A 24,972-nucleotide genomic window follows, 5' to 3' on the forward strand; every position below is an offset into this window, starting at 1 on the left:
ACCAAAGAAGCCATCCGAAAACTTTTACTGCAAGACACCGGATGACAGGCGATTTCTGGGCATGCTCGATAGGCACACCGGAAACAGTAAAAAAGGCTTCCTTGCCGCAGATGTTAGTTTCGGGAATCGAAGCCGCTGTCTTAAGGAAACTGCTGAGGGCTGCAGATTTAAGCTAACCTAACGATGCCAGGAAATTGGAATAAAATTTAAATAAAATAAAATAGATCCTCCTTCTCTCCAACCAAAGAAAGTACAAGGCTTAATTTGGGGTTGGAACTCGGTCCAGAACCTGTCCTGGCACGTGCCGAGAGGGATTTTTAAAAAATGCCTCTGGGCATATGCAGAGTACAGCTGCTTCTGCCTCGAGTAAATAAGATCAAGAAGGGAGGAAATGGAGGAGGAAGAGAATAATTTCCCTAAATAAAGAGTTTTCATTGATTGAGGCGGCAAATAAACGGGCGCATCGAGGCTGGGCAGTGGTCCTCCACTCAGAACTCCGTCGTAACCATGGCAACCAAGCCTGCTCCTCCTACCGGCCATTGTTAACCCTCTCCCCGCCCTCGTCAGCTCCACTCCGGTCGCTCCCTCGCTGGAGGAAGCGGGAAGAAGCGATGGATGCGGGCCGGCTCTTGCTGGAGGCGGCGAACTGGAGCACCATCGCGGCGTGCCTGGTGCTCAAGTTGCCCCAGGGAGCCGCCTTGGTGGCCGCCAGATCCGCCCGAGGAGTCAGCCTGGAAAGTTTATTGCTGGAGCTTGGCGGGTAAGGACGGACTTCTCCGCCCAACGGCAGCAACAGCAGCAGCACCACCAACCTCCGCGCTCTTCCTCCCGCTTGCCCGGTCTTTGGGAAGGGGAAGGCTTCTTTTCTCGGTGTCCACGGAGGCGTTGAGACCCGCGGAGGGAATTGCGGGTCGGCTCTTCCCCGCGAGTCACCTCCCTGCTTGAGCCTGTGGCTGTTTTTGCTGGTCTTCTGAACCTGCCCCGCGGGCAAAGATACACCCATTTCGAGTCAGCTTCGGGTGCGGATACATAACGTACCCTCGAAGGAAGAAGTTGGCAAGCTCTGGCCGTCGTTTTTCGAAGAGGAGAGCCGGGCGAAGGGCCTGGGACACGAGGTGTCTTTGAGACTCCCCGGGCGCCTCATCTGGCCGTTTTTCCTTTCTTGCTTTGGCCGCTTTGCCTCGTTTCGTCTTCCCACAAGCGGTGCTTCTCTGCTTTCTTTCCGGGCGCCACTTCAAGCCACAGCTGCCCTGCCCTTTTATCTGGCTTGCTTGAGTTTGGCTTCGTCGTTGAACCCGAGTGCATTGTAGGCCTCTAAAGAGGAGGAGAAACTGGCAAAATAATCCATCGATTGGATTGTAAAGCCAAAGAAAAGAAATCAGCAGCAACTGCAACCAGGCTGATATCTAGTTCAGCCCTCAGTTGCCTCTCTGAAAAGGCTAAGATTGGACTCAAAATTCAGCCCCAAGCCCCTCCCTAGTTCATAAAATAAATACAATAAAAGGTAATCTCATGACTGCATTTCCCTTATGATCTCAAGAAACTTTCCTATCTCAGATACTTGAGGTTCCAGGCCAAAGCACTGTGAGTTCCCACATTGAAGCTCTTAGGAAACGAGTGTCTTTCTTTTCTTTAGAAGTGGACTTTACAACTTTTCCCAATCCGGTGTTGTTCAAGCATGTCAACCTCTTTCTCTATTTCTCCCGCCTAAGTAAGGTTGCTTTTCAGACTATTTACCTGGACAGCCACTCCTTTGGAATGGTATAGGGCAGGGGTGTCAAACTGCTGGCCTGCAGGCCAGTTGTATCATACAATGTGAAAAAAGTCACGATACATCGCAACACATCATGGTATAGGGTCTCCTGCTTGACACCCGTGGTATAGGGTCTCCTGCTTGAGCAGAGAGTTGGACTAGAAGACCTCCAAGGTCCCTTCCAACTCTGTTATTCCATTATTCTATAAGGCTGTTGCACTTCATGGATAGTTGTAGTGAAGCTTCCCCCATGGAAATGAAGAATTACATTTTATTGGGCTAATAGTGATAGTTCTGCAATTCCTAAGTGCCTTTATCAATACCTATCTATAAAGAAGCAAAGTGGGTTCTTGAGGCAGATAGTTGTGGCCAGAGAGCCTGTTCCTTTCATTAAGAAATGATTTTTATTCTGTCTTCTTTGTTCCTTACAGTTTTATAGCAATATTGCTACAAGTTTGTGAGTCAGTGACTCTGGGGGACTGGCATTTAAACCTCTCCAAAATGAAAGAAAGCCAAATCAAGCTACTGCGATGCCACAGGATAGGGGACTGATAGAAATCAGGGGACTGTGAAGGCCATTTAAATATCTTAACTTTGTTTCTATAAATACATGATAGTTGATTTGGAGGTATGTTTTAGAGTAGATCATTGTCTTGCTGAAATATAAATTCCAAAAGAAAGCCAAATCAAGCTACTGCGATGCCACAGGATAGGGGACTGATAGAAATCAGGGGACTGTTTAGGCCATTTAAATATCTTAACTTTGTTTCTATAAATACATGATAGTTGATTTGGAGGTATGTTTTAGAGTAGATCATTGTCTTGCTGAAATATAAATTCCATTTCCAGAGAAGTTTTTAATTTTTTATATGCCACTTAGTTTGGGGACAGTTGGCTCCTTATATTCTGATTTGAACAAGAAAAATCATCATTTTTCTGATCTCTTCCTTGCACACTTTACCAACTCAGCCAGTGTCCTCCAAATGGTTGATAAATAAGCTTTATTTCCCTCGTCCTGTGAATGCCAGATACCTTGAATTACATCTCCCATAATTCTCAGCCAGTTTTATTATTGACCTTGCTAGTTGAAAATTCTGTATATCCTGAAGATACTGGGTCGAAAAAGGCTAGCTACTACTTTTCATATGCAGATGACACCTTTGCCTTGTCCTTAGTGTTCTATGACATCCCTATTGTTGGCTTCCATAACTTTGGCATTGATATCTGCAGCAAGGAAACTTACATGTAGGTAGTTCTTAATATACGACCATAATGGAGCCTGCCCATTATGGTTGTTAAGTTGTGATGGTAAAGTGGCTCATCACATGACCCACCTGATTTTATGACCTTTTAATTGCAGCAGTTGTCATTTTAGTTATAGGAATTTTTGCCAAAAACTAGAAGTTAAACACTGGGTTTCAGCAAAAACATAAAAAAATGGTCAGATGATTGCAGGATACTGCAGATGGCCATAAATGCAGGAAAGTTATGTGGTTGAGATATGCATAATGAGATGCAAAGCGGATAAGATATTTTGGGTCCAGTGTGACCACTCATGTCCTCATTGGCACTCGTGGAAAACTACTTCTGGTCTCACGTACGAACTCTGCAGCTCAGGAAAGCATGCATTTGATATAAGGTGACAATGATTCTGTAAGATAAGATTCAAACAGGCATTTTCCCAAGTCTATGTTAGGTATTGCGCAGCTTCTTTAGGCACCGCAAGGGTCCTTCATAAGATAATGAAATATTTTCTCCTGTTTCATATCCAAGTTCTGCATGCCTCTGTTATATGGTATTGAAAGCAAGGTTGGCACGAAATAGGTTTTCTTCCTTTAAATTATATGGAACAGCCTTGTCTTGGAACTCTATTCCTGCGGCATATTTGGTGGGAATTTGGGGAATTGAACATCTGGAATTCTAGAGCTGTATCAGAATAGTGAAGTTTGAGGAAGAGCTTCTACCAGAATCAACCTAGAATGGGATCCAGATGAAGATTCCAGTTTTCTTTGAAAAGTTTCTTGAACAGAGGTATTCTAGCATTGAAATGGGTAGAATAGCATTCTTGAGAGATGAATGCCGCTAATGTTTATGCTTTGTTTTCAATATTTCCTGAGTTGATATTTTAAACAAGTGTTCCCTTTCAAAAGCTGTATTCCCAGGGCAGGCTGTACTTACATAAAAGTGGAGAAATTCTCTGAGACTTTTCTCACAAGATCAAAAACAACTGTATCCCAACGCTGCATATATTTCCAAGGGCATTTGAAGTATTCCCAGTCCAGGAGAAACCTCTCCCCACAAAAACTGTTTTTTGACAGGAAACCAGGCTTTCTTGTTATTTGTAAAGTAAATCCCAAGTGTAAACTAGAACCTTACAGAGGTTTGAATTTCTCCCCATGTGTTTTGTATAAAATGTACAGCTTCATTCCAAACATGGCACTGATTCCAAATGTGAAATCCAGCTGCCTCTCCTTTCTTGGCTCCTATTGTTTCCTGTTTTACAGGGCCATAATATCACAGTTAGTAAAACTCTCAATTGGTATAATTAGCCAATCTCAGCAGTGTATCAGTGTAAGATTCCAGGTGCTATAAATCCTGTGTCCCTGGCTTTTATTTGACAGCTCTTGGCCTGCTTTCTTTTCTGTCTCCTGCCTTGTTTTAAATGTTTAATGTTTTTAAATTTTATTATTTTAATTGTAAACCACCGAGAGTTGCCGTTCAAAGCGAGATAGGTGGCATATGAATTTAATAAATAAATAAATACAATACTTCTTCTTGGTTGCCCTGGGAAGATCAAATTCTGCCTTTATGCCTTGTTTTGGAGGTGCCTTTAAACTCATTGGCTTGGTCTGAATATCACGATAAATTATTTAAAACTTGAGGAATTATTTGATGTGAAATTAGGCACATGCAGAAATAGAAAGAGCAATAAAGCTTGCTCTCAGATTACTGGGTTGGATGGTTATGTCTGAACTGACCCCACTGACTGAAGTTACACTTTTTTCCCCCCAGTTTCCTTGTTTGCTTGAGATACATGAGTTACTACCGTTATCCTCAACTAACATATGTAGAATATCCCCTCATGATTCTGCAAGGTAGGATTTGTTCCTCATTTATTATTCCACCATTCTTTTGTTTTTCTCAATCATGCAGTAATGAACTTTGTTTTGTTTTTTTTTCAGATATCATTCTTTGCCTGCTTGTTCTGCATTTCAATGGCAAAATGAAGCATGCTTTGCCTTACACTGTCATGTATCCTTCACTTATGGATTTGTTCTTTTCCATTTATACAGCATTTCTGGAAGTTGTTTTTTTTTTTTGCATTCCATATTTAGAATAAGCTTCCCCCCCCCCCCATGTTTCTTGTTTGAGATTCACATGTCCAAACATTTTCTAATGTATTAATGTGCTTCATTGGCAAGTGAAGTTTCTTTAATGGGGTAGAAGGGCTTTGTGAGAAATTTTCAAGTGTAGCAGAATGGGCCTGCTTTTAATTCAGGGATAGAAGAAGTGGCTTTGCCAAGTTATTGGGCTATAAAATCTCTTATCAATTTAATTGTTGGGCATTCAGGCTGGGACTGGTGGATTTTGGAATCCAAAACTTCTAAAGAAGTTTGTATAGATGAATATGTATGTGATATTTTACATAACTTACAGTAGTGGCCAAAATTGTGGAAACCTTTTGGGGAAAGTATACAGTAGAAATGCCACCTTTGATTAAGTTTCCACCATTTTTTCTTCTAATTTCTTTATAACTGTAGCCTTGTTCACTTAACAGTACTATTTTACATCGCTTTCTGGGCAACCAGACAACTCTTTGCACCATTACTTTAATTTTATTACGTTTTACAAGCTCACTAAATGAAAGAACACAAAAAAACCAACCAACTTGATAGTGATCACATAACACACTGACAAATGTCCTCCTCTCAGCTTCAGTACATGACATCAATAACTGAATCCTACTGTGATCTGACTGGCTCATTGCCAAAACAAGATGACACCTGAACTGGCTCTGTAAACACTCATGCTTATTGGCTAAAATCAGATGAAGGAAAGCTACCTGATATCAACCTAAGCAAGTTGTGTTTCCTTTTTCTGGTTATTTGGCTATAACTTTTCATAGAATACAGTACAGATAATTGAACAAACTTTGTTGCATTACATTCTTGATTAAATTATCTTTCCATTGATACATAATTTTATGGTACTACTCCAAAAAAAGGGGTGTTATTAGCCATCAAACCTCGAAAATACACTTTTCCCAAAAGGTTTCCACAATTTGGCCACTACTATATTTAGGGTCACGCTTTTATAGGAAATTTGTATTCATTGGATTCTGAAATGAAACATTTTTTTTTCATTTTGCAGTTAGGATGCATGAGATCATAAAGACATTTCCCAAGTATCACCAGGGCCATTGCACAATAGTTTCTTAAATGGATCTGGCTAACAATGCAGTCTGAGGGTTAGAAATTTGGGGATCAGAGTATTGAGTGTGAAGTGAAAGCTAATATAAATTCATCTCTGCAAAATGTATGCAATGGAGCTATAGTGCTTTGGATTCAGATCCTTCACTACAAGTAGGGGCATGAGCGTAGCATTTGTCTGCAACTCTTTAAAGCAGCTACATCTTTTCCCAGGAGCAGGATGCAGCTGCATAAGCAGCCTTGGAACTCTGGGGAAAGGCAAACACAGATGCTTCATTTGTACACTCTGAAACCCTCCCCTGATCTCTTTCCGAACTGCTTCACAATCTTCATTTGTAATACACACTTGGATTTGCTAACCTACAGAGAGCTTTCCTGGGGATCCTGAGGGGCAGGTCGATGTCATTTTGCTGAACATACAAAGTAAAAGCAAATGGTCAGTGAATAATTCTAGACTTATTAGTTCAGTCATCTGCTCTTGATGAATAATTTAATGTAAGTGGATGTGAAGGTTAAAGATAATTGAAAGCAGCGGTATATCCAAAGGATTGCAAATAAGGAAAGGAGGAGAGCGCTGTAAAGTGACTGCATCAATTAAAATCAGATTTACAAGCGTCCTTTTCACCTGCACCTATATTATGTATCTTAACCTGAAAGGTTAGATTTGTAGCAGGATGGTATGCTATAACTCTGCAAGAATGGATATTGGACTTGAGTATGGTAAGGAGTTGAAAGAACAGGGTTATGTAATTAGTCATTCTAGATCAGTGGTTCTCAACCTGTGGGTCGGGACCCCATTTGGGGTCGAAGGACCATTTCACGGGGGTCGCCAAACAACGCAGTCCGCCATTTTTTCCCCCTTTTCCTTATCTGTGCTACTCCCTTTTATTCTATTGGCTTTTGAAAGCCAATAGAATAGACTCTCTTGAATAGAGTCTAATTCTATTGGCTTTCAAAAGCCAATAGGAATTGTCCAGGCTGTCTCTGCCCTGCTGAGCCCGCCAAAAGTCCCATTCTGCAAACGGTGCTGCACCAGTTGAGCAGTCCTTGACTTACGACCGGTTGAGTAGTCCTCGACTTACAACCGGTTGGGGGTCGCGGCATTAGAAAAGTTGAGAACCACTGGTCTAGATGTTGCGGTTTATAATGGGAAGCCACCATAAAATGTGTCGGGCAAGAACTTCACGGAAACGAAGAGTCAGAAGTTCATTGTTTTATCTTCTGCTTTCCTTCACTTGAGTTAAGATGCGTCATTACATGTGATGTGGCGTAGCTGTTGAAATCAAGTTCCTCTACATTTTGTGTTGGTTGGAAAGATAATGCTCTTTATGCCAGCGTGGGCCTCTGCAAGGGGGCAAATGGGGGGGGCAAGTGACACCATGTGGGTTTGGGACCCCAGTGTATTCCATGCTTACAAAATAGCTTGCTACTTCAAGCTCGAGAGACTATTAACAAAGAGAGCATCTAATTGTTTCCTTCAGTAATTTTGGTTTTCAATAAAAGTTTAGAAACGTTCTGTGGGTACACTGGTCAATATACAGTATATGTGTTGAAACACATTAGTATTTGCTTGTGTTGTTGGAAAGCCAGGCAGGCCAAAGTAGTCTAAAAACATGGAAATTTGGAAACCATAAGATGAATTAATTAGGGTAGAAGTTGTATCAGAAAATTCAAGTTCGTCTCGTTCTTAGCTTTGGGAAGAAATAAATATGTTAACGTGATCACTTGACCTCGGGAGTGATCACGCACTACTTCACTACACTGTTGATCAGCATGACTATTAATGAAGGCCATATCTTACGATACCGTAGAGCAGTGTTTCCCAACCTTAACAATTTTAAGGCATGAGGACTTCAACTCCCAGAATTCCACAGCCAGCAACGCTAGCTGTGGAATTCTGGGAGTTGAAGTCCACATGCCTTAAAATTGTCAAGTTTGGGAAACACTGCCATAGGGCAGACATCCTTCTGGGGGCTGGGCTGGGTATTTTTGCATGAGCCAAAGTGGGGAAGTGATACAAAACCGTGAGGATAGGCAATTTTTTCCTGAATTGGGAGAAAAATTCTTTTAAAAAATAAAACTACATCAAGTTTTATTTTATTATTTTATTTTAATCTTATTATTTTATGTATCTAAAGTAGTTGCCACCAATTTTTGCCAGTTATAGCTCTAATGGTGACTGGCATGCCCAGTGTAGTCCTAGGGTCTCAAGTTCTCCATCCCGAGGGCAGTAGAACACTAGCCTGCATCAGCTTATCAGTGTTAACTAAGTTCCTGGCTGACTAAATGGCAGCCTAGGCCAACATAGTCTGGCCCAGTTTAGGACCACCTGGTATCATGATAACTCCATATGTCTTGATTTCTTGTCAGCCCTTTTCTTATGTTGGGTCTGAAGTATGTCTTTAGGTATTACGTGAGAAATAAGATGCTTCTCATTTCTACAGTATTTGCTGCTTCTGCCATCAGATGCAAATTTCTGGAAAGGGGCTGCAAGTACTGTGGGGTTCTGTTTTTGAGCTACTGATTTTAGTTGCTGTTTTTACTGTTTTTTTTTTTTTTTAATTGTCTTGTCACTTGTATTATGTATACCACCTTGGAAGAGCCCCCAATTAAACAGGCTCTACAATAAAATATATTTGTTTAACCATGATTTGTTAACTAAGCCATGGTGGATGGATTATACCAGTGGTAGTCAACCTGGTCCCTACCGCCCACTAGTGGGCGTTCCAGCTTTTTTGGTGGGCAGTAGGGGTTCAATCGAGCCGTTTAAATTTTTGGATCCATTGAGCCCTCCGATCGGTTCACAGAGCTTTCCAGCAGGCGCGGGGTGTTAGCCACAGCTGTGCGACCCCCCACGGAGCTCTCGGAGGCCAGAGAGCCTCGCTGAAGCGCGCCATCATCACGAGGCTCCCGTCAACTTTCTTGACGATCCGGATCGCAGCAGAGGCTGTGCAATGAGATAAAACTGCAAGTGCCTCATTTTTGGCTTCGGGGGGTGGAAATTAAAGGCACAACGAACAACAAGCTTCCTCTTAGAGCCCCTCATGGCTGGGAAGGCCCAGCTGAAATACAAGCAGCCGCTAATTTTGGTGCGGCCGCCATTTTCAGAGCTGCACAGAGCCCTCAGTCATAGAGGTTTCAGGCATCTCTGAAACAAAAACAGGCTCTCTCTTCATCCTGCTGTGACAGGCACGGATCGGGGGCAAACCAGACTCCACTGGGCATTCCCTCAATACCAAGGTAGAGGCCATAAAGGCTTTCTCTTCATTCCTGCTTGCCCAGGACAGAAAGTCGGTGGCGCGGCCACCATTTTGAGAGCCACACAGAGCCCTCAGTCATAGAGGTTTCAGGCATCTCTGACAAGAACCAGGCTCTCTCTTAATCCTGCTGTGACAGGCACTGATCGGGGGCAAACCAGACTCCACTGGGCATTCCCTCAAGACCAAGGTAGAGGCCATGTCTCAAAAAAAGAAATACGCTCGTGGCTATTTGCCAGAGTATCTGAAGATGGGTTTCATAGAATCTGTTGTAAATAAACAACACCCAATGTGTTTATTGTGCCATAAAACATTATCCAATGAGGCAATGAAGCCAAGTCGATTGCGAGAACATCTTTCTACAAAGCATCCAAATGATGACAAGCCCATTGAATATTTTCAGGAAATATATAAAAAATTTCAAAATCGTTCAACAATCGTTGCATCATTTAAGAAACAACATGCAGTGAACGAAGATGGATTAATTTGCGCTTATCGCATTTCACAATTAATTGCAAAAAGTGGTAAAAGCTATAATATTGGAGAAACAGTAATAATACCCTCTATAAAAGAATTTATTTCAACAGTAATGCATCAGGATATACCTGAAAATTTAAAAACGTTGCCCCTAAGCGATAGCACAGTAAAGCGACGAATTGATGAAATGGCAGTTAATGTTGAAAAAAAACTGATAAGTATTCTCCAAAACACTTCATTTTCTATGCAACTGGACGAGTCTACCACTGCAGATAATAATGCTTTATTGATGGCATATGTACGTTATTTTGATGAAAACAATACATTACAAGAAGAAATGCTATTCGCAATAAATCTCATTACAGATACAAGAGAATTATCTATATTTAATACTGTGAAACAAAAAATAATATTCCTTTGAATAATATTGTTGCATGTGCTACTGATGGAGCACCATCAATGGTAGGTTGCTATTGTGGATTTGTTGCTTATTTGAAGGAAGAAGTGCCAAATGTTTTATGTATTCTTTGTGTGGTGCACAGACAACATCTTGTAGGAAAACATCTAAGTACAACTCTCCATTCATCATTAAATATAATAATTCGAGCCATAAACAAGATCAAATCCAAACCAAAAAATGATAGAATGTTTCGACAGCTTTGCCAGGACAATAATGAAGATTTTATTACGTTACTTTTGCACACAGAAGTTCGGTGGCTGTCAAAGGGTACATCTTTGGCTTGTTTTGTAGCATTATATGATAGTGTCATACAATTTTTTGAAAGTAATAATGAGACCAATTTGTGTCAACAGTTAAAAACAGTAAAGAATGATGCCTTTTATTTGGCAGATATTTTCAAGAGATTTCATGATGTCAATTTGCAGCTTCAGGGAGCTAATAAGACTCTTATAGGTTGCCAAAGTATTGTGTCATTATTTATTGACAAACTTGAACTACTTCGTTATAATCTATTGAAGAGAGAATTTCATCAGTTTCCTGAATTATCATCTATAAAAGATGATGTAACTCCAGAGGATATTGACAGATTTAGTAGCCACCTCAACGAACTTAAATTGGACGTGGAAAAACGATTTGAAGATATTTTGAAATTGAAGGTGTATGACTGGATGAAAAATCCTTTTACCGCAAATATTGAAGAGGCTGATATAACTTGCCAAGAAGAACTGTTAGAAATTAGATATGATGAAGAAAGTAAACATAAATTTGAAAGTGGTGGATATGAAAACCTATGGCAAAGTAAAAAAATGCCTGCCTTATATCCAAATATGTGGAAAATGATATTCAGTTTATTGATACCTTTCCCTACCTCATATCTTGTGGAATCAGGCTTTAGTGCTGTTAATCATATTATGACCAAAGAAAGAAACCGCCTGAATATTTCCGAAAGAGGAGACCTTCATTTGTTCCTTACAAAAATTAAGCCAGATATCCAGTATTTAGTTTCGCAGCATCAGCCTCAGGGATCTCATTAATAATTTAATTAATTAAATGTAATTTCATCAGACTTCCTGTTTCTACATTGGGGCAAAAACGTATTTAGTCAGCTACCCATTGTGCAAGTTCTCCCACTTAAAAAGATGAGAGAGGCCTGTAATTGTCATCATAGATAGACCTCAACTATGAGAGACAAAACGAGAAAACAAATCCAGACAATCACATTGTCTGATTTGGAAAGAATTTATTTGCAAATTATGGTGGAAAATAAGTATGTGGTCACCTACAAACAAGCAAGATTTCTGGCTCTCACAGACCTGTAACTTCTTCTTTAAGAGGCTCCTCTGTCCTCCACTCATTACCTGTATTAATGGCACCTGTTTGAACTTGTTATCAGTATAAAAGACACCTGTCCACAACCTCAGTCACACTCCAAACTCCACTATGGTGAAGACCAAAGAGCTGTCAAAGGACACCAGAAACAAAATTGTAGACCTGCACCAGGCTGGGAAGACTGAATCTGCAATAGGCAAGCAGCTTGGTGTGAAGAAATCAACTGTGGGAGCAATAATTAGAAAATGGAAGACATACAAGACCACTGATAATCTCCCTCGATCTGGGGCTCCACGCAAGATCTCACCCCGTGGGGTCAACATGATCACAAGAACGGTGAGCAAAAATCCCAGAACCACACAGGGGGACCTAGTGAATGACCTGCAGAGAGCTGGGACCAACGTAACAAAGGCAACCATCAGTAACACACTACGCTGCCAGGGACTCAGATCCTGCAGTGCCAGAAGTGTCCCCCTGCTTAAGCCAGTATATGTCCGGGCCCGTCTGAAGTTTGCTAGAGAGCATTTGGATGATCCAGAAGAGGATTGGGAGAATGTTATATGGTCAGATGAAACCAAAGTAGAACTGTTTGGTAGAAACACAACTCGTCGTGTTTGGTAAGTAATTATTATTATATGCTTTAACTTGCTATAACTCTGCTTTATAAATTTTATAAAGTAAAGTTATTTTCCTACTTTATAAATCACCATTACTGTGGAACCGGTGGGCGGTTAGAAAATTTTACTACTAACAGAGATACAAAAGTGGGCGGTAGGTATAAAAAGGTTGACTACCCCTGGATTATACAATAGCCTTAAGTCAAACAAATCTCAGTATGGCTTAACCTAGCTTGCAAAGGAATTACGTAATGCATCAGTGCAGACCCAAGCATTAAATGTCATCTTCATTAACTGGCAGCAGCTTTGTTAGATCTGAAGCCGAATCTGCCCTTTGGATCCTGGGACATGAAATAGGCAACATCAGTGATTCAGTATCTGCTTACAAAAAGAACTGAGTGATGGACACTTTCCACCTTTCAATGCAATCTTTACTTCAACAGTTTCATTCCTGTTCCCTCTCTGCAGATCTTGAGCACAGTGGTCAGTGCAGCAAGTAAACTTGCTCAGCTCCGGTGTCTTTGGCAGACTAAAGATTCTGAACAAGTGAGTGCCACAACTTGGGGATTAGCCACGTACACCTGTGCAGGTAAGTGATATCTATCCCATACTAACATGTTTGTGGAATTTCTCAGTATGTTTTTTTCCCCCTTCGGTTCAATTGTGTCTAATTCTCGGAGACTACCGTATATGCCGGTGTATAAGGCGACTTCCGCAAGCATTACAATCGGCGCCAAAGACGGGGGTCGTCTTATACGCCGGAAATACTGGTAGTTTCCGGCGTATAAGACGATGTTCTAGGAATGCGACTCGGCGCCAAAGATGGGGGTCGTCTTATACACCGGGTTGCCTTATACGCCGGCATATACGGTACCTGAAGTTTTTTTAAAAAAATGATTTGCCATTCCCTCTTTTTCTAGGTCTGAGAGAAAGTGCCTGGCCCAACATCACCCAGTTGGCTTTGTGCCTCAGCTAGGACTAGAACTCCTGACCTTTTGTGTGTAGCCTGATGCCTTAACCACTACACCAAATAAAATGAAATTTAAAATTATTGGAAGAATTGATAAGTTAACTTTTATGAACTACTGTTAAATGCAGTTTGCTGAAATAAGGCTTTGAGTCCTCTAAAAGTTGCTGATAAAACAAAAACAAGTGCTTGAAAGATGCTGTTCTTTGTTGAAAGATAATCTTTTGGGAGGATCAGGTGGATGCATACCAAAAGAAAAAAAAAAGGAAGATTTCAGGCAGATGCTTGACAAGATTTCTTTACCGGGCACGATAATAATTCTGCATATTTTGTTTACCAGGATTGAAAGGGAATGGAAATGAATTATCAGCTAAAATGTGAAACGGATTTATTTAAAATCTGCTAATTTTCATTCTTTCTCTCCCAAATAAAGCAAGAATATTTACAACATTGATGACTACAAAGGATACTACAGGTAATGTCACATTATTATTGGGGAGCCTTTTAGCAGGGATTCTAAACATATTCTGCAGAAAAAGTGCAAATGTAGAGGAAGGTAAATATAACATTGGCAAAGAACGCAAGAAATGTTAGCAGTCTCAGCTCTGGGAAAAGTGGGTGCCTCAGTCTCAAAGTAACCCTGCTTTGATCTTCTATGGGACAAGATGATTTCAGGTTCTGTTATTTATACTCTATAGCGGGTAGGCAACCTTGGCTCTTTTATGACTTGTGGACTTCATGGCTGGCTCAGGAATTCTGGGAGTTGAAGTCCATGAGTCATAAAAGAGCCAAGGTTGCCTACCCCTGCTCCATAACAATAAAATACTAGTACACAAAAGCAAACGGCACAACTCATAGTTAATGGGGGTTTATCAGAGGTGTTTTTAATAGAGAAGGGGACTAGACAGGGTTGTCCATTGTCACCATTGCTGTTTGTCTTAACTTTGGAAATTTTGTTGATTAAAATTCGAGAATCACAGCAAATAAAAGGAATAGAAGTTAATAAAAAAGAATATAAATTAAGGGCTTTTGCAGATGACTTAGTTGTTACTTTATCTCAACCTACTTATTCTGTAGTAGAGTTATTACAATTGATATATCAGTATGGACAGGTTTCGGGTTTTAAAATTAATAATAATAAGACTAAAATATTGCCTAAAAACATGACTAATTTGGATAAGGAGACCTTGGTTAAGTTGACAGATTTTGAGGTTGTCAATAAGGTAAAATATTTGGGGGTTATTTTATCTGTTTCTAATGCAAAATTGTATAAAAATAATTATGAAAGGCTGTGGGTTAAAATACAAAGAGATTTGGAAAATTGGGAGAAGCTGCAATTATCTCTTTTGGGAAGAATTGCGGCAATTAAAATGAATGTTCTGCCAAAGTTTCTTTTTTTATTTCAAATGATACCCATTTTAAAGAATGAGGTTAATTTAAATGAATGGCAGAAAGGTATCAATAAATTTATTTGGGCAGGGAAAAAACTAAGAGTAAAACTTAAAATTATACAAGATATTCGTGAGAGAGGTGGACTCAAGGTACCGAATTTGAAATTGTATTATGATGCTGTGGTTTTAACATTAATTAGTGATTGGGTTAATTTAACAAATGTAGAAATACTCCTCTTGGAAGGTTGGGATTTACTTTTTGGATGGCATGCCTATTTAATTTTTAATAAAAAGGTTGATAGGGTTTTTAAATCTCATATTATAAGGATTTCTTTACTTCGGGTTTGGAAGAAATATTATAGAAGTGATTTTAAAATTCCACTATGGGCCATACTGTGGCATGCGATAGAAGGGATAAGGAGAGGAGTCAAGATGGATAGTGTTTCTTATGCACAATTACTTAGATGGGATGGTAAAAACTGGCAATTAAAATCTTTGGAATATTTAACACAAGAAAATATTATTTATTCATGGTTTCATTATAGACAAATAGTGGAGAGGTGGAAGATAGATGTAATGTGGGTTTGCTTAGAGAAGATGAGAATTTGTTAAAACAAATAAAAGATCAAAGACGAATTCATATTAAGAGAATTTATGGGGTGTTAGTAGAATTGGATTCAGAAGCAGAATTAGTTAAAGAATGTATGGTTAAATGGGCACAAAATTTTGATGAACCGGTTTTATTAGATACCTGGGAAATTATTTGGGTGAGGAATGTTAAATTTACACAAGCCCAAAATTTAAGGGAAAATTTTTACAAAATGTTTTATAGATGGCACCTTGATCCACAAAAAATGTCTCGTATGTATCCTGACTTGCAGCCTAAATGTTGGAGATGTGGATGTTTGGATGCTACTTATTATCATATCTGGTGGTCATGTAAAAATATAAAAGCTTTTTGGATTAAGATATGGTGGAATATCCAAAGAATTTTTAGAAGAAGGGTAAAATTTACCCCACAATTGTTTTTGTTAGGTATCGTTTCTGATTGTGATAGTAAAGAGACTATATTGATGTTAAATTTAATTACAGCGGCCAGGTTGTTAGTAGGGCAATGTTGGAAGAAGGAATCTTTGCCTACCTTGCAAGAGTGGTTTCTTAAAGTTTCTTATTTGGCGGAAATGGCAAAGATTTCGGCTTTCTTGAAAGATCAATCGCAAGAGAAGTATTTTTTGGTATGGAAAAAGTGGATAGATTTTATACAATATAAGTTGGATATAAAAATATTATTTAGTTTTTGAATAATTTATATTTAAAATTTAAGATATTTTATAGACATTTTTTTCTTTTTTTTAATTTTCTTTTTATTTTTCTTTTTATCTGATTTCTTCTTTTTCTGTTTCTTTTTTCCTTCCTTCTTGTATTTTTTTTCTTTTTATATATATATATTGTTATTAACTATTTTATAATTTGTTTAATTAATGTATTTAGATTTGCTTATGGTTTATATGTGTTTTAGGATCTTTTTTAAAAATTTAATTAAGCCTGTATTCAGCTCTGGGAAGGTTGGGGGAGGGTTGGGAGGATTCGGGGAAGGGAACTGTTCTGTAAAACTTAAAAATTTTCAATACAATAAAAAAAATAAAATAAAATACTAGTACAGATAGTCCCAGATTAATGACCACTTCTTCAGCTATTGAAATTATCAATGGCGCTGAACGCATGGTAATTCCCACTGGTCCTTGAAGTCTCAGCCATTCCAGCACCCCCACACAGTCACAGTCACATAATCTCAATCTGGGCACTTGGCTGTCGGCTCACTCTTACAACAGTGGTAGCATCTCACAGTCACAGGGTTGCCGTTTGCAATCTTCCTGCTAGCTTCCCACAAGCAGAGTCAATTGCGAAGCCAGCAGGGAAGGTTGAAAGTCACTCTCACCTGGCAGTAGTTATCTCAACCCTTGCTGCACTCACAAAGAGCCATACCAGCCCACACACACACACACACACACACACACATGCCATCTCTCACCTGGCAGAAGCCACCCCAATCCTTGATGTGCTTGTAGCATGTGCCCTTCCCCACCTGCTAGGAGCCACATATCTGCTTTCCTAATCTCCTTGCCAGTTTACCAGCGCTTGCAACACCCTGCTGGCTTTCCCACTGACTGGTTGTTGGAAGCCAGCAGGAAATTGTGCTAGAGGTCCTTGCTTAATGACCTGTGAACGTCTCTTAAGGACAGCAGTGGGGACTGCCAAGATTGCCATCAGTAAGTGATGCAATCTCATATTGTTCTGCTTTATGTCCAAATCGCTTGGTGGACTACTATAGTACCTGCAGTTCTTGTAGTGTCTGTCTCCTCACCTGGCCTGCTTTGAAGGATGCCAATATTACCCCTATGTTCTTAATGGCTATGGAAAAAAAGAGAAGAATGAATAGGGAAGAAGTCTCATTAGAATAAAGGCTAAATAGAATAACACAAACTTTCCCATTCACAAGCCACTTTCTCTTCAAGAACCAAAAGGAAGATGTGAAGCAAGGCATCCTTGATTGCAAATTTTAGTCATGTTTGAGCAGTTGAAATAGGCAGTGAGAGGTATGGGGGAACACACTCCTTCCTCTTCATCATTCAGTCATCTGCTGCCCTTCATTCATTGGAAAATCAATGGAGGACCCTGGATTTCCACAGAGTGCTGTAAAGCCTGGGAAGGTGCTTCAGAGGATGGAGGATTCAACCCCAGTCTATGTCCTTCATAGGCGTCTAATCCTCCAAAGCTTTGAATAGGAGTGCTGAAGGGGTTCTCTTTGCAACTATGATCATACCTGGAAATTTGCCTTGCCTGTGCAGATTGAATTGTGTATGTTTACATGCAGACAAATATTGTATATTTTCTGGGAAGACAGGCTTTAAATTTACTATTAATTTGTATTTGAAAACAACAAAAATTAATTTTGCAAATGCCCCATCGAGACAGAAAAGATTTCTTTACCTTTATGTGCTGAAGCGATGATATAACTTTATGAGAGCTGACTTTAAATACTGCAATTGTGAGGGATTCTGTATAAGTCACACCAGATTCTACATAAGACGTGGGAATTCTTCTTATAATCTAGAGCAGGGGTGTCAAACTCGCAACATCAAGTGATGTGTCACGACGCATCACAACTTTTTTTGCCATTGCCAGCGATGGGGCGGGCACGGTTTCGCTATGATGCATCTAGCCCGCGAGCCGGCAGTTTGACACCCCTGATCTAGAGCATGTCAAAGGGTGGTGAGGTAAGCATCTGTCACAATGTCCTTCTGTTACTAGTTACATACTAATTGAGAGATGTGTGATTCTCAGTCTGCCCTTTGAAAGGAATCAGGCCATAAAATGGCCTAGGATCTTGGAATGTGCTTTTAATATGAGGAAGGTGTTGTAACAGAATCCTGAAAACCTGTCAGAAATTCTCTCTACTTCCACTTACACCTAGTCCAGGGATAGGCAACCTTGGCTCTTTTATGACTCGTGGACTTCAACTCCCAGAATTCATGGCTGGCTCAGGAATTCTGGGAGTTGAAGTCCACGAGTCATAAAAGAGCCAAAGTTGCCTACCCCTGAATCGCAATGTTATTTTGAATTTCTTTCTACTTCGCCCAGACTCAAAATTTATCTTTCTTTGTGATGGTTTAACATTGCCCTTCTCCTTTTCTAAGTCAAATTCATTTCTAAGAACAGACTTTACTTGACTGAAGGACTTGTTTTCAGTTTGTGACTGCTCTTGTGCCATTCTTGAAGCCCAAAGTTAAGTAGGACTGAAAGTTTTTTTTCATTTGTGGAGCTTCAGAGGCACAAGAAGGAATTCAGTTTATTCTATAAACCACCTCAAAATGTCACTTCTTTCAAAGGAACCCTGAAAGCGACAAATTTGGAGTTTGAAAGGAATCGGGGTGGGATGGGGAAAGGAACAACATAATGCGTTGGGATGAGGAGAAAGGTTCAGGAGTTTTCCTTCTACTAGCATGGATATTGCGCTATTAGTTTGAAAGCTACTGAAGCTATTTCCTAAATTTAAAATTGATTTGCTTGTTTTATTTTAAGATATGTAATTGCTAATGAATATTCTTCCCTCCTCTTCCTAGTTCTGATCCGTTTTGTAGTCATGATGGCTCTTAATGTTTGGGTCATCGCTACTATATTGAAATACCGGAAGACTAAGAAGCAAGATTAAGATGCAGATCCTGCTCCTTTTTAAATGACATGGATTAAAATGAGACATTCCATTAAATGAGAGCTAATGTTTACATACTGTACATGTACCTAACATTCAGTGCCCACATTTCAGTTACATTGTGATGGTTATACTTATTGTTTGTTAAAAAAAAGAATTGGCTAGATGTATGAAGTCTTTCATTTTATATTAGCAGATTGCATTATAGACTTCTACAACTGGTTGAGTCTTATTTGTTGGTTATCTCCATGGACAGTCCTACCCTTCTAGTGTGTACACACACCTCAGTAGGACCAACAACAGTTCAAGCCAACAAAAAACTAATGTTTTATATTGAATTGCTGGTTTTTCAGAACTGCGTTTCTGGCAACTCTTAAAGGTGAAATTTATCTTCTAAAGATTAATTAGCCTATATGAGGAAACCTTTCTCTGATTTCCTCATGCTAAATGGTCCTCTAAAAGTCTAAATCTTCAACTTAAAAAAGAACTGTGTATTTTATTTAGTTAAGGTTCAACTACCCAAAAAAAAAAATCTTGCATTTCAGTTCCTGCATTTTAAATATGTTAAACTTGATACTCTGTTTGGGTTTATGTGTCAGTCTATATTTTTTTGAACCAAATTTGTATCCTACTATTTTGAGTAGCTGTTAGCTGTAACAATGCTAACATTATACCTTTGGTTCCAAATATAAACAAATACTTAAAGAAACTTAAAGAACATCAATAATATTTCAACAATTCTGTGAACTTGGTTTAGTGGCCCCCTAGGTTTCAAGAACTATAAATGTATCATTAGTACTTAATTCTGAAAGTTATTTCAGCAATAAAGAATGGTGGCATTTCAAAAAACATTAGTAAAGCTTCTAAATCTATGTGTCTATTCTTTCTGCAGTTAAACTTAATTGAGAAAATAAAGTGCTTTTGTTTAATGTTAAGTGAAGGAGCTTAATTACGTTTTCAAAATTTCTTTAAGTCTTTGAATAATTGTGCATCTCACATGGGAATAAAAAAATATGGATGTGACCTGCTCTTATCGTGTGGGAAATTGTCAGCAGAGAAATTAAGTTCAACTTATCCTGAAGGATTTTTGTCAAATTAGAGATGCAACAGAATTTATTATAGGAGTGGGGCAAACTACATTTTGTTTAGCCTGGTTTGTCAGGATTTCTATAAGGATTAAAAGAGAAAAACATCTACATGCATTCCATCTGAGATGAAGAGGATGTTTATGTGTGTTTGTAAGTGCACCTTTGAGTCAATGTGGACTCCTAGCGACTATCTGGACTAGTCCCTGTAGTTTATTGGACAAAGTTTTGTGGAAGAGGTTTGCCTAGGGCTGAGGGAGTGACTGGCCCAAGGTCACTCAGCTGGCTTTGTGCCTAAGGTGGGACTAGAATTCAGAGTCTCCTGATTCTCACCTGGTGCCTTAACCAACTAGACCAGTGATGGCGAACCTTTTAGAGACCAAGTGCCCAAACTGCAACCCAAAACCCACTTATGTATTGTCGGGTGCCGGGTGGTTGTGGCCCATTGGGTGGGCAGGGCTGCGGTGGTAACAGCAGACAGGATGGGACTGAAAAGTTGAACCAATCAATTCCAATTTTGCAAGATCTTTTTTTTTCCCGTGAGAAGTTGAAATTGATTGATTGATTGAACTTTTTTTTTTTTTTTGCACACGGCAGCAGAGGCCTAAAGCAAAAAAGTTTTATAAAACCCAGCTGAAGGCCTAGGACTGGGGCGACGGCGCGCATGCCCACATAGAGGGCGCTGCGTGCCACAGATTTGCCACCATGGAACTAGACCAAACCGGCTGTGCATTTACATGCATTCATAAAAAATTCAGATCACCTTTACTTTTGTCAATTTTGTTATTGCTGCCACCTGATTCTACAGTTGTGGAAATTAATTCTTTTCTCATTAATCTACACTCAGTACCCAATAATGAGAAACTGAAAAGAGAAGCTTAGAAATATCTGTAAATTTATTAAAAAGAAAAAACTGAAATATCACATTGGCATTAAGTATTCAGACCCTTCACTCAGTATTTTGTTGAAACATCTTTGGCAGCGATTACAGCCTCGAGTCTTTTTGGGCATGACACGACAAGCTTTGCATGCCTAGATGGAGGGATTTTCTACCATTCTTCCTTGCAAATCCTCGCAAGCTCAGGTTGGATGGCAACAGTCGGTGGACAGCCATTTTCAGATCCCTCTAGAGATGTTTAATAGGGTTCAAGTCAAGGCTCTGGCTGGGCCACTTTAGGACATTCACAGAGTTGTCCCTAAGCCACTCCTTTGTTGTCTTGGCTGTGTGTCTAGGATCATTGTCATGTTGGAAAGTGAATCTTCAGCCCAGTCTGAGGTCCTGAATGCTGTGGAACAGGTTTTCATTGAGGATACCCCTAAACTTTATTCAGCTTTCCCTCAACCCTGATCAGTCTCCAGTCCCTGCTGCTGAAAACATCCCCACAGCATGATGTTGCCACCATGCTTCACTATTGGGATGATATTGGGCAGGTGATGAGTAGTGCCTGGTTTCCTACAGACACAACGTTTAGAATTGAAACCAAAGAGTTGAATCTTGGTTTCATCAGACCAGAGAATCTTGTTCCTCCCAGTCCAAGAGTACTTCAGATGTTTGTTTTTTTACAAACTTCCAAGTGGGCTTTCATGTGTTTTGCACTGAGGAGAGGCTTTATGTCATCTGTCTAGCCACTCTGCCATAAAGCCCAGATCAGTGGATAATTATCCTTCTAGAACTGTCCCATCTTCATACAGGATCTCTGGAGCTCAGAGTGACCACTGGGTTCTTGGTCACCTTCCTTAGTAAGGCTTCCTCCCCCCCCCCACCCCAGTTTGACCAGGAAACCAGGTCTTGGAAAATTCCTTGTTGTGCAAAACTTCTTTCATCTGAGAATTATGGAGGCCACTATGCTCTTAGGAACCTTCAGTGTAGCAGAAATTTTATTGTAGCCATCCCCAGATCTGTGCCTTGCAATAATCCTGTCTCTGAGCACTAAAGGCAGTTCCTTTGACCTCATGGCTTTTGCTCACTTGCAGTATACATTGTCAGCTGTGAGGCCTATAGAGAGGTGTGTTCCTTTCCAAATCATGTCCAATTTAATTTACCACAGGTAGATTCCAATCAAGATGTAGAAACATGTCAACAGTGATCAGGAGAAATGGGAGGCACCCGAGCTAAGTTTCAAGTATTGTTGCAAAGAGTCTGAATACTAATTCCAATTTGATATTTCAGTTTTTTCTTTTTAATAAATTTACAGACATTTCTAAAATTCTGGTTTCACTTTGTCATTATGGGGTACTCAGTGTACATTAATGAGAAATAACATGAATTTCAATACCTGTCGAATCAGGCTACAGCATAGTAAAACTGGCAAAAGTGAAGGTCTGAATACTTTCTGAATGCACTGTATGTCATTCTGTAAATGCATTCATTTCTTGAAGAAGTCAGAACAGGATACCTGAATACTATTGAGCAGGGCATAAAGAGAAAGCTCCACAGTTTTATTTATAGGACAAACTGTTATTTTCTGGTGGCTTTGTGTTCAAATGAAGAACAGATTTTTCTCAAATTTAGAGAAAGACTCTTTGTCACTTACTTATTTTGTTGTTGACACTTTCCTTAATACTGTCCTAGGAAGGTAATGAATCTTTAAGGGACAAAAGCCAGGATCCAACAGGCAAGACTTCTCCAAATTATGACTTATAGTAACAAATCCTACAGCTGAGTAAAATCCTATTAAATATTCAATATCCTACTAAAATCCTAATAAATCAGATTGGTCAGATTAAAATAAGACATAATCTTTGTTTAGTGATCACAATTAGGACTGTCATTAAGTGAAGCTGTCGCTGAGTGAGAAGTCACATGACTGTGACTGTTCCCTTTCCCCAACTACCCTGCCGTTTGGAATGTTCAGCCCAATACTGGGATAATTAGCAAGACAGGAATTGTTTGTATTTGGAGAGGAAGGGATTACAAGAGAGTTGGGAATATTCATCAAAAGAAATGTGGTTCCACAGCCGGGAAGGGGTCTGGGGGCCATGGGTTGTGAGCGCATTATACAAATAACTCCATTGTGTGTCTGCTCATTTTCTTGTAATCTCTGCTTTGGAGAAGGGAGAAAAAATGAGCCAGGCACAGGAGAGATTGCCTGCAGAAATCATGTATTTCTTTCCCCCTCGCAGAAAGCGAGAGATTACAAGAGATTAAGTGGGCTTCTAATATTTTCATCTAGACCTTCCAGAATCACTCTATATTTCAAACAGATGTCTTTCTCAATTCCTATAAATCTAAACCATCCAATTTTTCCAACTGTCTATCTTGGACCTCAGATTTACTCTAGAATTTTTGTTTTACATTGCCAGATATTTTTTCAATTTCCTGTCCTAATTTTACAAATCTTTCATCCATTCATTTCTCAAAATCATCAGTTTTTTCCCCTGGAGAGTTGCTTCTAGTGGGTAATGACATCCTGACTCATTCTAGAGCTCTCCAAAGTTTGGCAATATCTTTTATCTCTCTGGATCAAAGGAAGATTGTGGAATTAAATGTGTTCTAAACAGAAGTTCATTCTGATTAAATTGGAAAAAAATTGCAGATACTCTGAATTTTCTTCTGTTCTCAACTGCAACAGAGCTGATATGGACATTTAGTTTTGCTTTCTCCATCTCTTAACCTTTTAAGAAGCAATTAATTATACATGCAGAAAAGATAAGATTCCTTGCAGTGAGTTATACCTCCTTTTCAGATTATCAATAAGAGAGATGAGAGATTCAACTATTGGTGAGACCTAAAAAGTTTTTTAAATGGCTAAGAGCACAGAATTTTTCTGTTTCTATTTTTACTATGAAGTGAAAGTGGATGAAATAAGGGGAAAAGAAGAGAGGAGGTTTTTTTACTCTTACTCGGGAATTCTTCGGGGGGGGGGGGTTGCTTAAAAATAACTACTAGAAAAATGACCAAAGAAGACATTCATTGGAAGTACTTGCAATTACTCAAGATGTAATTTAGCAATTCTGAAAAAATGGTAAATTTGATCAAATATTCCTGCTTATTCTTTTATAACCCCTTTTTTCATTTTCTGCAAGGGGAAAAAATAAAAATGTCAGACCCAGACTATATACTGACTAATGATGATCATGTGACTTAAGAGACACTGTAGATGTCATAAATGAATGCATTGGTCATAATTATTTTTTTCAGCATCATCATAACTTTGAATAGTCACTGAATGAGGCAGTTAGTAAATTAGATCTCTTTACAGCTGATGCTAGCTTACCCAATCTAAAAATATACATCATCTCTCACTGAAGAATTTCACCCATCCATTTTTAAGATAGAACACTGGCTCATACTGAATTTAGTAATTACATGCTAGTGCTTAGATCTCATGATGGAATCTTAGATCAGATTGTTAAACTTATAATGGCAAAATATGAGGTTCTGAAGCAAAACAATTGGTCCTGGACGAAGCTTTAACTGAAGAAATCTTAAGATTTAGGTTTATACAGTTTCACATTAACTGATATGGTGAACCTTGCCAAGGTGGTTTGAATAGTTTGTGTCTATGGATGAATTACATCATTGTGTCTGGTAGAACTAAGTAAAGTTTAAAAACAAGAGTGCAACTTATGGTCAGTTTCAGAAGCAATGCGTACGTTGCACAGACAGCAAAGAATAATCCTGTATCTTTATTTTTTTTATCAGGTTTACTGTAAGTTCTTTGATTGTTATGATCTGCATGGTCCTTGAGAATTGGGTGGCTTTTAAATTTAATAATAATTATATGAACACTTAAGACCTAGACAGGTGTGAACATGAACAAAATAATGTTACATTTTTTTTAATTTTGGAATTGATGGAACACTTTTCTGACAGCAAACTTCATGCAGAATTCTCTTTATAAAAATCTTGATAAGCTTATCTAATTATTTTGGATAAAAAAGGAAATCATGATCAGGCTTCTTTCTAAAAGCAAAGTTCTGATCTGCATTTGAAAGCCTGAAAGGTACTAAGTAAAATTACTTTTTAAATATAGATTTTCCCATAACCATG

The 24,972-nt window shown here is 39.2% G+C and overlaps 1 protein-coding gene across 1 annotated transcript; it reads left to right on the forward strand.

The window, feature by feature from the left end:
- Positions 1 to 408: 408 nt before the first annotated feature.
- Positions 409 to 19,743, forward strand: SLC66A3 (solute carrier family 66 member 3). Its single transcript, XM_039331911.1, has 7 exons — positions 409 to 760; positions 4,766 to 4,848; positions 4,936 to 5,005; positions 6,846 to 6,903; positions 12,792 to 12,912; positions 13,724 to 13,765; positions 18,806 to 19,743. Exons 1-7 carry the CDS (start codon positions 612 to 614, stop codon positions 18,892 to 18,894), a joined length of 612 nt encoding a protein of 203 aa, XP_039187845.1. The 5' UTR covers positions 409 to 611; the 3' UTR covers positions 18,895 to 19,743.
- Positions 19,744 to 24,972: the final 5,229 nt, after the last annotated feature.

The sequence above is a fragment of the Crotalus tigris genome, unplaced genomic scaffold (assembly GCF_016545835.1).
Source record: "Crotalus tigris isolate CLP2741 ecotype Arizona unplaced genomic scaffold, ASM1654583v1 scf7180000024439.5362192, whole genome shotgun sequence".
NCBI lineage: Eukaryota > Metazoa > Chordata > Lepidosauria > Squamata > Viperidae > Crotalus > Crotalus tigris.